This window comes from Bos taurus, chromosome 22 (assembly GCF_002263795.3).
Source record: "Bos taurus isolate L1 Dominette 01449 registration number 42190680 breed Hereford chromosome 22, ARS-UCD2.0, whole genome shotgun sequence".
NCBI classification, from domain to species: domain Eukaryota; kingdom Metazoa; phylum Chordata; class Mammalia; order Artiodactyla; family Bovidae; genus Bos; species Bos taurus.
In genome coordinates, this window is record NC_037349.1 from 7,262,010 (window position 1) to 7,276,007 (window position 13,998).

The following is a 13,998-nucleotide window of genomic DNA, read 5'->3' on the forward strand; positions in this document are numbered from 1 at the left end:
TTTGCACTTGGCGTTGCTTCTGAGCTGGGCTGCAGCCTGTGGCATGTCTCCCTCCAGGGACATGCTTGGCCTTCGGGGTTTCCCCCAGGTAGGGACCCAGGCCAGAAAGCCTGTGGGAAGTCACTCGTGTGCCTGGAGTCGTATATTTCACATCTGACCCTCAGTCTCCAGTTTTGGGCTGGAACCCAGCTACAGTGGTTTCACTGTGTCGGAGTATCTCTTTAACAATCCTGACATTCACTGTGGAGGTGCCATTTCTCATACAAAGAAGCCCAGCCCTTGCCCAGCAGCTCCTCCAGTTACATGTCAGACAGAATCCCTTCTTTCTCCCAACGCCCGCTCCCTTTCCAAGGATGGGGACCATGAGGCCTGGGTGGGGGCCCATGGCATTCATTTTTCAGGGCTGAAGAGAAGCAGCCTTAAGTGTTGCCTGTGGGGAGTGAAGATCTTTATCGTGCTCTGAGATTGCTTTTGGTTTTCCAGCTGAGCATCGAGCAGGCCCAGACGGTGGCAGAGCAGGTGGAGATGAAGGCGAAGGTGGTGCAGTCGGAGGTCAAAGCTGTGACTGCGAGACACAAGAAGGCCCTGGAGGAGCGGGAGTGTGAGCTGCTGTGGAAGGTAACTGGGGGCGCCCCACCCCACCCTGGGCCAGCTCGGCGGCCACATGTCCTCTGTGAGCCACAGCAGAACAGTGAGTGTTCTGATATCGTCCCCTGGACCCTGGCTCCGACTTTTGAATGGTCTGCAGAAAGATGCTGCTGCTGCTAAGTCACTTCAGTCGTGTCCGACTCTGTTCAACCCCATAGATGGCAGCCCACCAGGCTCCCCCTGTCCCTGGGATTCTCCAGGCAAGAACACTGGAGTGGGTTGCCATTTCTTTCTCGCAGAAAGATGCAGGCGTGTCTAGACATTGCTGGTGCCCTCTGAGCAGAAAGACTCCTTTTCAGAAGTAGTCAGGTCCCTGAGATTGGATGGAGTCTTGGGTTTTCATGACACTTTCTTGAGGAGGGGGGCATGTGGGATCTTAATTCCCCAACCAGGGATGGAAGCCGCGCCCCCTACAGGGGTAGACCTCGGAGTGCGAGTCCTAACCACTGGACCACCAAGGGGAGTCCCAGGAGGCTCGGGTTTTCTATTGCAGACAGAACAGAAAATTCTAGGCAGAAAGAGAGTACAGTGGAGGCTGCCGTCAGGAAAGCAGGCTGCTTGGACACATCCTTAGTTTTGGTGCCCTGGCTGGTGGGACTTCCTGACCCCTTGTGGAAAGCCAGTTTTCCGTGTGGGGGCAGTGAATGTGTGTGCCCTTTTCTTCCTGTTGGAGCAGGAAGGAGCGCAGCGCCCGCTGGTGTGCTGTTTACATAACATCAGCTGGAGAGATGACTCGCTCCACCCACGTCCCCAGCAGCATTTTCTTGTCAGATCTTCCACCCTTGCCCAGGAAGAAAAGGGCAGGAGGCTGAGAAGGTCCAGTGCCCCACACCAGTTCAACTGGAATCAGGCACCATCTCAGAACACACAACGACAACTACGCAGGGACTTCACTGGTGGTCCACAGGTTCAGACTGTGCTTCCAAGGCAAGGGGCTCAGGTTCCATTCCTGATTGGGGAACTAAGATCCCACGTGTCATTTGGCACAGCCAGAAAAAACTTGAAAAAAGATGCCAGCAAAGACTATGCAGAGCTTATGTAAATGGGTGTACTTGGGTGTGTGGTGCTTGTTTGGCTCATTGCATTTTGATTTTCTTTTGAAAATTATTTGGTTTTGGTTGCACTTGATCTTCGTTGCTGCTCAGGGGCTTCCTCGAGTTGTGTGTGGGGGCGGCGCTACTCTTCTCTGCGGTTTGGGGGTTTCTTTTGTTACGGAGCACAGTCTCTTGGCACACGGTCTGAATTCAGTAGTTGGAGCTCGTGGGCTCTAGACCTGGGCTGAGTAGTGGTGGTGCATGGGCTTAGTGCCCCAAGGCATGTGAGATCATCCTGGATCAGGGATTGAACCCGTGTCCCCTGCATTGGCCGGCAGATGCCTATCCGCTGGGCCACTAGGGCAGTCTGACGGCTTCTTGATTTCTGAAAATGATCCTTGTCAATTTCCTATGCCCTAAAACAGTGAATTGTGCCGGCCTTTTGGAAGGCTGCATTGGCTTCTGCATTGCCCCTTCTTGTCTGCTTTCTGCCTTCTAGGGTCTTTCAAGGAATATGGCTCCCTGCTCCCTCTTGGCAGGAGAGTCCTCAGGTAGAAACGGGCCAAGAGTTCATTCACACGGTTTATTCGGGCACCTCTGTGGGCTTGCCACAGTTTTCAGACACTCTGATGTCCCCCCAGTCTGCTGGTCCCATGCCACCCACGAATGTTAATTATAACCGAAAGAGGCCCCCTTCTTGCAACCTGAGAGCTCTGTGGTGAACTCTGCCACAAACTTGCTCTTCTGGATTTGTGGATGAAAAGGCCTTTGTGTGCGGGGGTTTCTGCAGACCTCACCTTAGTTCCCCTCCCTCTGGTGGGCCCAACTCGCATCCTCCTCCCTCTCAGGGCAGTGCTCTTTCAGGAGCACTAGAGAGCACGCACTTTACCGTAGGAGAAGCAGATTGGGAAGCAGAGTCTGTCTGTTCTTCATGTAAGCAGCTTCTTGTTTACTTGCCTGAAAACTCACTCTTGGATGACCCAAAATCAGCTTGCCCATTCTGGACACACAGCAGTCCCATTCATCTTTGCTCTCTGCTGGAGTGCCTTGCCCCAGATCCTGGGGAAGTCTGCCTTCTCCACTAATTACGAAGTTTTCTGCTCCCTCCTGCCTGTCCCTGCCTGGGCACCTTTGTATAACGTTTTCTTTTTGTGCTTCTTGGTTATTGAAAATACTTTAGTGCTGGGTGACGCAGTTTTACATGTCTGGATGCATGTCCTTTCTTGTGGCTTACACATTTCCAGCCACACAGTTGAGAGATCAGAACTGAGGCCCAGAGATATGGTCCAGAGCGACGACAGAGGATATGGCTTCTCTTTGGTCCCCACCTGGGCCTCTCTGCACGCACGTCCTTCCAGAGTGGACAGGTGAATGTGCAGGAATCGGGTTCAGAATCATGTTATCCACCCCGCAAGGGAAAATCGGATTAAATCCAGCCCTTCTACCAGTGAACCCTTATTCTAAAATAGACACTCTGTGGCTTTCAGATCAGTTAGGCACTCAGAAGTCACGGTCGTCTCTGCAGAACAATGCAGACTAGCCGGGCGGCTGGTTTGTTCTCTTCACAGAGCAAAACACTTAAACTTAGAGGAATCTCAAGTTATTTCATGCGAAAGAATGGAGAGATGGCTGTTTCATCAAACAGAAATCCCACGATCCTTAATAGTGTGGTGTGGGACCCTCAGAAACAGGACAGAAGCCATGTTTTTACATCCTGCAGCATTTTAGGGTTAGAGGCCCCTTTGGAGATAATCCAGGCCAGTGGTTGCCAAAAAAGGCCGTGTCTCCAGATTTGGGGTGTGGGGCCTCTTAGACTCCCTGTTGAAAATCTCTAAAACCTGTGAACAGAGAAAAACAGTGAGGATGGGGGACAGAGGGGGGATTAGTTTGTAATCTGGAATTAGATGCTCACCAAATCCTTCCTTATATTCCCTCCACACACAAAGTGTTCTCCCGCTGATTGTGTGTGTACGTATGTTGAGAAAGAGACAGAGAGAAATAACCTACAAGAGACTTCCGGCCCTTGTGTAGAAGATTCAGTCTGTTGGGATTCAGCTTTGCACTCCAGTCCGTTGGGCAGTCCGGCCGGCCTCTGGTCCCATGTCTGCCACTTTACTCTCCACCTTCAAGGCTATATGTCCCTGAAAACCCTCTGTCTAAGACAGACCTCCCTCGTGAGTCTCCATCACACTCTGTGTCTACCCTCTAACCCCTAGCACTGTCTTAATTATTCTTTTGGTCTTTCGTTGCTTGCTTAGCATCTGTCTTTTCAAATTACAAGCTCAGTGGGGTGAGGCGCGTGTTTTCTGTTGGCCGCGTGTATCTCTAGCACCTGGTGCAGCGGAGCTGCTCAGGAAACATCTACATCTGTCACATGGCTGTTTTTAACTTTTATTTAATTTTTAAGAGGCTTCCCTGATACCTTGGTTGGTAAAGAATCTGCCTGCAGTGTGGGAGACCTGGGTTGGGAAGATCCCCTGGAGAAGGGAAAGGCTGCCCACTCCAGTATTCTGGCCTGGAGAATTCCATGGACTGTATAGTCCACATGGTCGCAACAAGTCAGACATGACTGAGCAACTCTCACTTCAAATTTTTTAAAAAATATTCTGTTTATTCGACTGCACTGGCCTTCATTGGAGCACATGGGATCTTGAGCTGTGGCATGTGAACTCTTGGGTGCAGCATGTGTAATCCAGTTCCCTGACTAGGAATTGAACCTGGGCCTCCTGCATTGGGAGCATGGAGTCTTAGCCACTGGACCATCAGGGGGAAGTCCCTAATTTCTAGCTTAGAGAAAAGTTGCAGGGATAATAAAAGAACGCCATGTATGCATGATCCAGATTCACCAGTGATTTACATCTTGTTCCATTTTCATCATTGTATGTGTATGTGTGTGTGTGTGTGTATATGTGTGGGCGTGCATGAACTGCATGCACATGCCTGCAGTTTGAGAGTAAGTTGGAATGTTGGCAACTCGGCACCTTTACAACTACATGTTCATTTCCTCTGAGCAAGGACATTCTCTTAATCAAAACCAGGAAGTTTAGTCTTGATACGACACTAGTTTCAAATCTTGAGCCTAGTCCGCAGTCACATTTCACCAATAGTAGTTTTTTTGTTACTGGTGTTTTTCAGCCACACCACCAGGCATGTGGGATCTTAGTTCCCTGACCAGGGATGGAACCTGCACCCTCTGCGATGGAAGTGCAGAGTCGTAACCACTGGACCACCAGGGAAGTCCCACCTGGAATGGGTTCAGTAGTAGCATTTTCTCAGTCCAGGATTAGTCGTTGCATTTAGCCATCAGGTCTCTGTAGTCATCGCCTGTGACCAGGGAAAGTTCCCTCGCCTTCCTCTGTCTTTGTATTTTGATATGCTGGGGGCGTGGAGACCAGTCATTTCTGCAGACTCAAACCTCAGTTTGAGGTTTCCCTCGGTGTGTGAGTCTGTCAGCCGATGAATTGCTTTCTGTCTGTCTTCTAAGCCTCCCATGTCCTCTCTTCTGGCTCTCACCTTTCCCTCCAGGTAGAGAAGATCCGCCAGGTGAAGGCCAAGTCACTGTACCTGCAGGTGGAGAAGCTGCGGCAGAACCTGAACAAGCTGGAGAGCACCATTAGCGCCGTCCAGCAGGTCCTGGAGGAGGGCCGGGCGCTGGACATCCTGCTGGCCCGGGACCGCATGCTGGCCCAGGTACAGGAGCTCAAGACCGTCCGCAGTCTCCTGCAGCCCCAGGAGGATGACCGGGTCATGTTCACACCCCCCGACCAGGCCCTGTATCTTGCCATCAAGTCCTTCGGCTTCGTCAGCAGCGGGGCCTTCGCGCCGCTCACCAAGGCCACAGGCGATGGCCTCAAGCGGGCCCTGCAGGGAAAGGTGGCCTCCTTCACCGTCATCGGCTACGACCACGACGGGGAGCCACGGCTGTCGGGGGGTGACCTCATGTCGGCTGTGGTCCTGGGCCCTGATGGCAACCTGTTTGGTGCGGAGGTGAGCGACCAGCAGAACGGGACATACGTGGTGAGCTACCGGCCGCAGCTGGAGGGGGAGCATTTGGTGTCGGTCACCCTGTGCAACCAGCACATCGAGAACAGCCCCTTCAAGGTGGTAGTCAAGTCTGGCCGCAGCTACGTGGGCATTGGGCTCCCCGGCCTGAGCTTTGGCAGCGAGGGTGACAGCGACGGCAAGCTCTGCCGCCCATGGGGCGTGAGCGTGGACAAGGAGGGCTACATCGTGGTGGCCGACCGCAGCAACAACCGCATCCAGGTGTTCAAGCCGTGCGGCGCCTTCCACCACAAGTTCGGCACGCTGGGCTCCCGGCCGGGGCAGTTCGACCGGCCTGCCGGGGTGGCCTGCGATGCCTCCCGCAGGATCGTGGTGGCCGACAAGGACAATCATCGCATCCAGATCTTCACCTTCGAGGGCCAGTTCCTCCTCAAGTTCGGGGAGAAGGGCACCAAGAACGGGCAGTTCAACTACCCCTGGGACGTGGCGGTGAATTCCGAGGGCAAGATCTTGGTCTCAGACACGCGGAACCACCGCATCCAGCTGTTCGGGCCCGACGGGGTCTTCCTGAATAAGTACGGCTTCGAGGGGGCTCTCTGGAAGCACTTTGACTCCCCGCGGGGCGTGGCTTTCAACCACGAGGGCCACTTGGTGGTCACCGACTTCAACAACCACCGGCTCCTGGTCATCCACCCGGACTGCCAGTCGGCCCGCTTCCTGGGCTCCGAGGGCACGGGCAATGGGCAGTTCCTGCGGCCGCAGGGCGTGGCTGTGGATCAGGAGGGGCGCATCATCGTGGCCGACTCCAGGAACCACCGAGTGCAGATGTTCGAGTCCAATGGCAGCTTCCTGTGCAAGTTCGGCGCCCAGGGCAGTGGCTTCGGGCAGATGGACCGGCCCTCCGGCATCGCGGTCACGCCGGACGGGATGATCGTTGTGGTGGACTTCGGCAACAATCGAATCCTCATCTTCTAATCACATTTCCTGGGCTTCCGTGTTTGGGGTGCACGTGTATCCATCTCTCCTCTCTGTCTCTTTCCCCCCCTTTTGAATTTCAAAGAGGAAACTGTCTCAGGGAAAAAAAAAATTTTTTTTTTTTTTTTTTTTTGCTTTTGTTTGAAAGACAACAAGAAAAGTACAACATTGCTTACGTCCTACCTCATCTTTATTTTTTTACAGATGAATGTACTTATCTTTTCTGCAGGGATTGAGCCTGTGAAGTGATATCTCTATCTACCTCAGAAACCTTTTACCTTTCCTTCTCCGACAGGCCCTCTGCCTCCTCCCACACTCGCTCAGTGGGGGTTTCCCTCCCTCCTCCATGGGGTGTGACACGCACAAGCCTAGCATCTCTGTGGCTGGTGGGGGGGCACTGGATGTGTGCGGTGGGGTGCATTCTGTAGATTGAGCCAAGGAAACATGAGAAAACTACTAAGTGAAAAGAAAAAAAAAAAAAAAAAACTATAAAACATGGAAAAATAGGATTTAAGATTCTTAATTGTAGAGTATTTGTGTTCTTAAGAATACTGTGTTTATGGGGTTAGGTTGTATTGTGTGATCTTGATCTTTCTGGGAAAAATCTTTTTTTTTTTTCCTTTTTTTCTTTATTTTTTTTTTTTAATGCTGCAACAGAGAACTTTCCTGTGTTCTCCTTTTATACCTCAGTGTGTTTCTCATCCTGTTCAACATCAGCATGTTTTCTTACTCCTAGAAGATGTGGCTGTGGCTTGCTAGCCGAGAAACGCTGACCGTTCCTATTTTAGGGTATGCAGTCTTTATTTCTTCTGAGGGAGGGGGTGTGTGTATGTGTGTGTGTATAAGAGAGTGCAACCACCTTACACCAAAATAGCAAAACTAAAAATGCTATACCACCTCCCAAAGAACTTTCCTCTCACACTTTGGTTTCTGATAAATAGATGTAGTTCAGGCTTTTTGATTAAAAGTATTCTCAGAAGTTAAGTGATTTTTCGTTTGCTGTTGGTTATAAAGAATACATTTGAAGGAAGAAGAAAAGTCCCCTCCTTCTAAGAATGAGGATTTTCAGGCATGGACTGGAGCGTGGACGTGAGTGGGTGGTGTGCATGTGCTGAGTCGGTCAGCAGAGAGCATGAGACACAGGCGAGGGACCCCCAGACTGCGGTTGATTGTGGTTCTCTGAACACTAGGCGTTTCTCCTCCTAAGATAAGTAGGCAAAGGAATCAACTTTTGTTTTAAAAGCACAATTTTTTTCTGCTTTGGAAGTTCAGGGAGATGGGATGTTTGCAAGTGCAGTAGGAACAGCCCGCTCCCACGCCCTCTCCTCAGCTCACCTTCACAGAGCAGTCTGCTCCTGCGCCACGGGGCGTGGTTCGTTTTCCCCGCAGAGGCCTTTGAATGTTAAGGGTTTGTAAGCCAAAATCACCCCAACCTGAACAACGTATAGGACAGAATACCTCTTGTTCAACCAAAGAAGGAAGATGTAGGAAGCCAGTCTTCCCAGCTGTGGAACCATGAGATGGCATCTGCCACTTTACAGGGTGGGTTTGTCAGGGGTTGGACTAGGGTGCAGAGCCTCGCGCTTCTGAGCCTTGGCCGTCTTGGAAATAACTAAAGTGAGAACCAAATTTCAGAGGGGCTCCAGAGAGGGAGGTGCGCCTGGATGGCAGTGTTGAATAGGATCTGTCCCCTAACAGATCAGTGTCTGGCCCTGTACTGAGGAGAAATTCCTCTTGCAGTATGGCTAGGGTTTTTAACGAACAGAATAACAAACGGAACAACTCTTGAAGAAAAGGAGATGATGGGAAACAGTGTAGCCAGCAAATCAAATCGCTTTTCCCATCCAGCTTTTTGGGACATTCACCATGTTGCGGTCCCCCATCTCTTCCCATTGCTTTATCTCTGGGGTCTCTAAGTGACCAAAATGGGGAGAACCTCGTTCCATAAAGGAGAACCACATGCAATGAAAGAGCCCCAAACTGGAAAGCAGCTTCCAATTCCCGTCACCCAGATGCAGTGTTGCTGGGTAGGGAGGTGTCAGGAGACTTTGTTCGGTAAAAGCACCTCTTCTTTTATTGAAGAATTTAATAGTGATTCCCTAATAGTGAATTCCCCTCTGATTCCTATTCGGTTGTCTTTTATGTTGTCCCTAACTTCTCAGTTCTTTGACTGGTAAAGAGCACATGTAATTAAGCTTTTTTTTTTTTAATTTTGGAATAACTTGGTGCTGATCCTCCTCCTCTTAGTCCTTCTGCTCCCCCAAATAATCACCAAAGACAACTGATTTTAAATGCTTAATTTTTCTTTTTTTAGCTGTGGGGGGGAGTGGATCTTGAAAATTCTTTGAAATGTTCTCTGAAACTCAGGTCACGATTATGGTTGGGCTGAGTTGTTGGAGGTAGTCACTACCTTCGTTTAGTCTGTCTTTCGCTTCATTATCTTTACTCTCACTTCTGCTTCCCAGTCTCCCCATTTGTGGGGAAGTATTGGGACCGGAGTGAGAGAGTAGCAGTAACTACGGCTGCTTCTTGAAAGTTTGTCTGTGGATCTGGTTGTGAATCCAGGGTTTCCACACGTGGCTGAAATGACCAGGGCTTCATTAATCGACTGTCCAGTGTGCAGGCTTAAAGCAAACAGGCCCCCTCCTTGAAACGAGCATGGAGGGTGGATGACGCAGCCTCTTCACTCTTTGTAAAAGATACATCTCCTTACCTTGCCTGCGCCTAGGATTGTGCGTCGCCATTCGAGAAACATGCTCACACTTGGGAAGCTTTTGTTTGTAAAACACTGCCATCTGCGGCTGCTTCCGATTGACTCCTGACCCACAAGGGATTGGTGCAAAGCACTCGGAGTGTGCTTCTTGGACAGTGTGGAATGCTCCGGATCAAAGAGTCATGAGAAAGGCTAGCCTTTGGAGCTCCCTAGAACGAGTGAGGCTGTTCACAATAAGTGGGTACCAGTGCAGGTCTCCCGCCCCTTAGGAGGTGTGACACCAGGGCAGCAGGAATTGGGTCAGAGCAGGAGTCTTTAACGTGGTGTGAAGATAGGTTCCTGGGTGCTGTGAGGGAGGAGGATAAAATGCTTCTGTTCAGGAATGTGATGCTGAGACAGTAATCCCCGTGTATGTCCGATCTGGTCAGGGGATGGGGTGGGGTCAGTATATGGTTTGAGATACCAATTGGATTTAGATGTACAGGTTTAAATATTGCAATGGCTAAAGGAAATCCAAACAACCCACAGAGGCAAACCACTTTTGATTGACACCAACTTGACATTTCAGAAGTATTACTGGTGTTTGGGTTTGTTTTGTGTGGGTTTTTTTTTTTTTTTTGAATACTGGGTTGGCCAAAAAGTTTGCTGGGGTTTTTCCATAAGATGTGATGGAAAAACCCAAACGAACTTTTTGGCCAACCTAGTAATTCCTGTGTGAATTTGGTCACGAGAAGCAGTACTATCTCAGCCTGTGCTGTGTGGTGGCTGGCAGGTGGCACTCAAGTTGGCTGGAGCCCAGTGGCCCAGACAGGACCCCAAGTCCACTGACTCTTTGATTGACAGAACCCTTTTAAGTCTAACTTAATTTGGGGAATCACAAGACTAGGGTACCATAAACAAAATCTAAATTACACGCTGGGCCAAAAACAAGTTGCCAGAATCGAAGGCACTTTGAAATGCGGTTGTAAGAGAAGACCGTGAGATTGGCTCCATCTGCTTTATTCTAGTTAAGCCAAAGCTTAATGATTAGAGGAGGGAAGTCTTACTGCCTTCTGTGTGTCTTCTTCCTCTCTGAAGATCTTAAGACTGCTGTGTCCTGGTAGATAGCGAAAGATATGCCAAAGTTAGAGGCTGGTTTTGTGGTTTTTTTGTTTTTTGTTTTTTTTTCTGTTAAAGAAAAAAATCCGATGGTGCCAAAAAGTATTTATTTAAGACATCACTCTTACTGAGTTTCCAACAGTCTGGGGCTGTATAAAAAGTCTTAATACTTGCGTGTGGTAGAATCGCAGAACTTGGCCCTCCCAGTCTTCTCTGGCTGTTTGCAGGCTGGGGCATAAAACACAGACAGACACAAAAACACACACACCCACCCACTCCACTTCACACCGTCTGCTTTTGTTTGCTTTCTACCTCACTTTTGGCAAAAAGTCGTCTACCTCACACTGGCATCTGACGGGGTCTCTGAATAGTATTAATCCACCGGGAGTGGGTGGGAGCAGGGAGCTACCTCGAGAAGAAAATGCTTTCATTAATTCCAGAACTGACTTCTCCCAGGAGAAACTTGGACCAACCTTGAAAAAGAAACCTGGAAACCAAATCTTCCTATACTCATGCAGAACAGAGTCCTTAAACCCAAATACTTCTTAACCAATCTGGCTTTTTCCTCCCACCAGGAGTTGACAATGCACACCGTTAATACATTGCTCAGTGTTCTGAAACCACGAGTACATCTGACCTGTTTGAGGACTTAACTGCAAATGAAGACCTTTAGGTCTTTCTTTTATTTTTTTCTCTTCAAGAGAAAAAATATTTTATCTGTATTTTGAATGTCTACAAATACAGCCTTTTAGGAGCAATTCTAAGGGTCTGGTTGTTGAAAACATCACATCTATTGGAAGGGAATGAGCATCCTTTAGACCTCATGATTGTATTTATACCCTTCCTGGGCCCAGCTAGGCATGCCTCACCATGACATTGCAGCAATCACTGTCTGACTGAGCAGTGATGGTGCAGGGTGTGTCACTCCTGTGTTTGATTTTTTTCCCCTCCTACCAAAGGTAACACATACTTTGATAGGTTGTTCTTTTCCTTTGCTTGTTGATTAAATACTTGATAAAGTTGAGAAGCACATTACCATGGTAGTACTGTATTGCCTCTCCCCCTCTCTTCCTCCCCTCGCTTCAGTTTTTGTTATAGTTTGGAAGAGAGGGTCCTGAAGACCACTGTCGTCATTGCGCATTCGCTTTAAAGATGTCATGGTGAAGAAATACCTCAATGATGCCTATTTTAAAAACTGATCTTACGGGTTCACAAGCCAGCCTGGTGGGATGTTTTTCCATCATCATTTAACCAGTAATGGTTCTAAAAGTTTTGTGTATCCACATGGTCGTAGACCTCCTTTTAATGATTGTATTAACTTGCAAGCTCAGGTAGTATTTTTCTTAAGGCTCTATCCCAGAGCACACTGACTGAATGTTAATGTGTTTACCTTCTTTAAATAACCAGCTCTGGAATAGTTCTTTGTGTTTCTAGCAGTCTGTGTAGTTGTCTTTTTCAAGAGGAAGATTTTTCACATTTCTGGGATGTTCTTGTTTTTTAGGGCGGTAAGATTTCTTTCTTTTTTATTCTTCTTCAATTCAATGCAGGTGAGAGGGTGGGTGGGCAAGGGATGTTGTTTTTAACTAGCATGTTAGGTATATTTGGGTGGGTGGGAGGGTGATTAGTGTTTGTTGGTTTTTTTTTTTTTTTTTTTAATGAATCTTGCTTAATACTGTCCATTAGCTGTCATGCCCGGTCAACAAAATGTTTTAAATTTGAAAGTGTAGAACACATGGCTTGGTTGAGGGGTTGTTTTTTTTTTGTTTTTGTGAGAAAAGCAAATGCAAAGTTGGAGAAATTAACCCGGGCATGCTGCCTGAGATTAGAATGACTAAGATAAGTCCTTTTTTTTTTTTTTTAAATTTGTTCAAGGCAGACATGGTGTAAGGAATATGCACCACCAGACTAACTGCCTGGGCCACAGAAACCTATGCTGCAAGCCCTCCTGGTTGCTGACTGCCTCTTGACACTTTTCAAAATGGGCATTGCAGCGGTGGTGTGGATCCTGTCCATTAAGTGGAGAACTGGGGAAGTGAAGGGTTTTCCCCAGACCTTTAAGGTGGGTTCTTGTTTGGGGTGGGGTTTTTTTTTTTCCCTCCTCCCTTCTGGAGTTTTACTTTTAAATGATACACTGCAGGCCTCAGGCATGACAGGCAATGAGCAGGTGAAGAACCGATGGGAAAGTGTTCAAAAACTCCTGTGTTAGCTAACAGGCTTCTGAATGTATCGCTGTGGTCCACAGAGGAGGCTGGACAAGGTAGCAAGGAGATGATGTATCAGCTACTGCAGCCTTAAAACAAAGTTGGTGTCTCTTTGGACTTTAAAATTGTTCCTATGCAGCTTATTTTATTTTTGTTTAATCAAATAAACAAGAGGGTTTTTTCCATGGAAAGGCTGTGTCTGTGTGGTCCTTGATTCGAGAATAAAGAAGGGTGTGTACACTGCCATCATGAAAGGGACGTCTGTGATGGAGGATCCAGAGCTAGTACTCTGCTCAGTGGGTCAGATTGGGTCCATGCAGTGTTTGCAAAATAGGTGGATACCAGGACTTTTTTTTTAACATTAAAGAAAAAATATATTTTTATTTATTTAGCTGCACTGCATCTTAATTGCGGCGCATGGGATCTAGTTCCCCTACCAGGGATCAAACCCAGGTCCCCCCTGTATTGGGAGTACAGAGTCCTAGCCGCTGGACCACTAGGGAAGTGCCTAAAACACCTTTATTTTATTTTATTTTTAAACTTTACATAATTGCATTAGTTTTGCCAAATATCAAAATGAATCCGCCACAGGTATACATGTGTTCCCCATCCTGAACCCTCCTCCCTCCTCCCTCCCCATACCGTGCCTCTGGGTCGTCCCAGTGCACTAGCCCCAAGCATCCAGTATCGTGCATCGAACCTGGGCTGGCATCTCGTTTCATACATGATATTTTACATGTTTCAATGCCATTCTCCCAAATCCTCCCACCCTCTCCCTCTCCCATAGAGTCCATAAGACTGTTCTATACATCAGTGTCTCTTTTGCTGTCTCGTACACAGGGTTATTGTTACCATCTCTCTAAATTCCATATATATGTGTTATTATACTGTATTGGTAATACACCTTTATTTTTAAAATTTTATTTTTGGCCATAACCTGTGGCATGTAGGATCTTTCTCCCACCAGGGATGGAAGCCAGGTCCCAGCAGTGAAACTGCCTAACTAACCACTGGACCACCAGGGAAGTCCCCAAGTTTCCTTTTTTTGGGGGGGGGCGGTTAAGGCAATTTTTATTTTAAAGAACAGTTTTAGGTTCATAGCAGAGACGAAGGCACAAAGGTTTCCCAGAGGCCTCCTACCCTCAACGCATGCATAACCTTCCCCTGCCATCCACATCGTGGGATTTCTCTCAAATGATGCAATGAACTAGAACTAGGCAGTGGTGATGGTTTTTACAAGTAAGTGGGTGAATTCTATGGTATATGAGTAATCTCAATAGGAAAAGACACAGTACACAAATCAGTATATCGGGTTATATTAAAAATT

At 48.2% G+C, this 13,998-nt stretch overlaps 1 protein-coding gene across 1 annotated transcript in view; it reads left to right on the forward strand.

The window, feature by feature from the left end:
- Positions 1 to 7,178, forward strand: part of TRIM71 (tripartite motif containing 71) — a 61,160-nt gene extending 53,982 nt beyond the window's left edge. The window contains exons 3-4 of the mRNA XM_024983326.2: positions 484 to 618; positions 5,208 to 7,178. Coding sequence (XP_024839094.1) covers positions 484 to 618; positions 5,208 to 6,659 — 1,587 coding nt within the window. The 3' untranslated portion in view covers positions 6,660 to 7,178. The remainder of the gene's footprint in view (positions 1 to 483; positions 619 to 5,207) is intronic.
- The last annotated feature ends 6,820 nt before the right edge of the window (positions 7,179 to 13,998 follow it).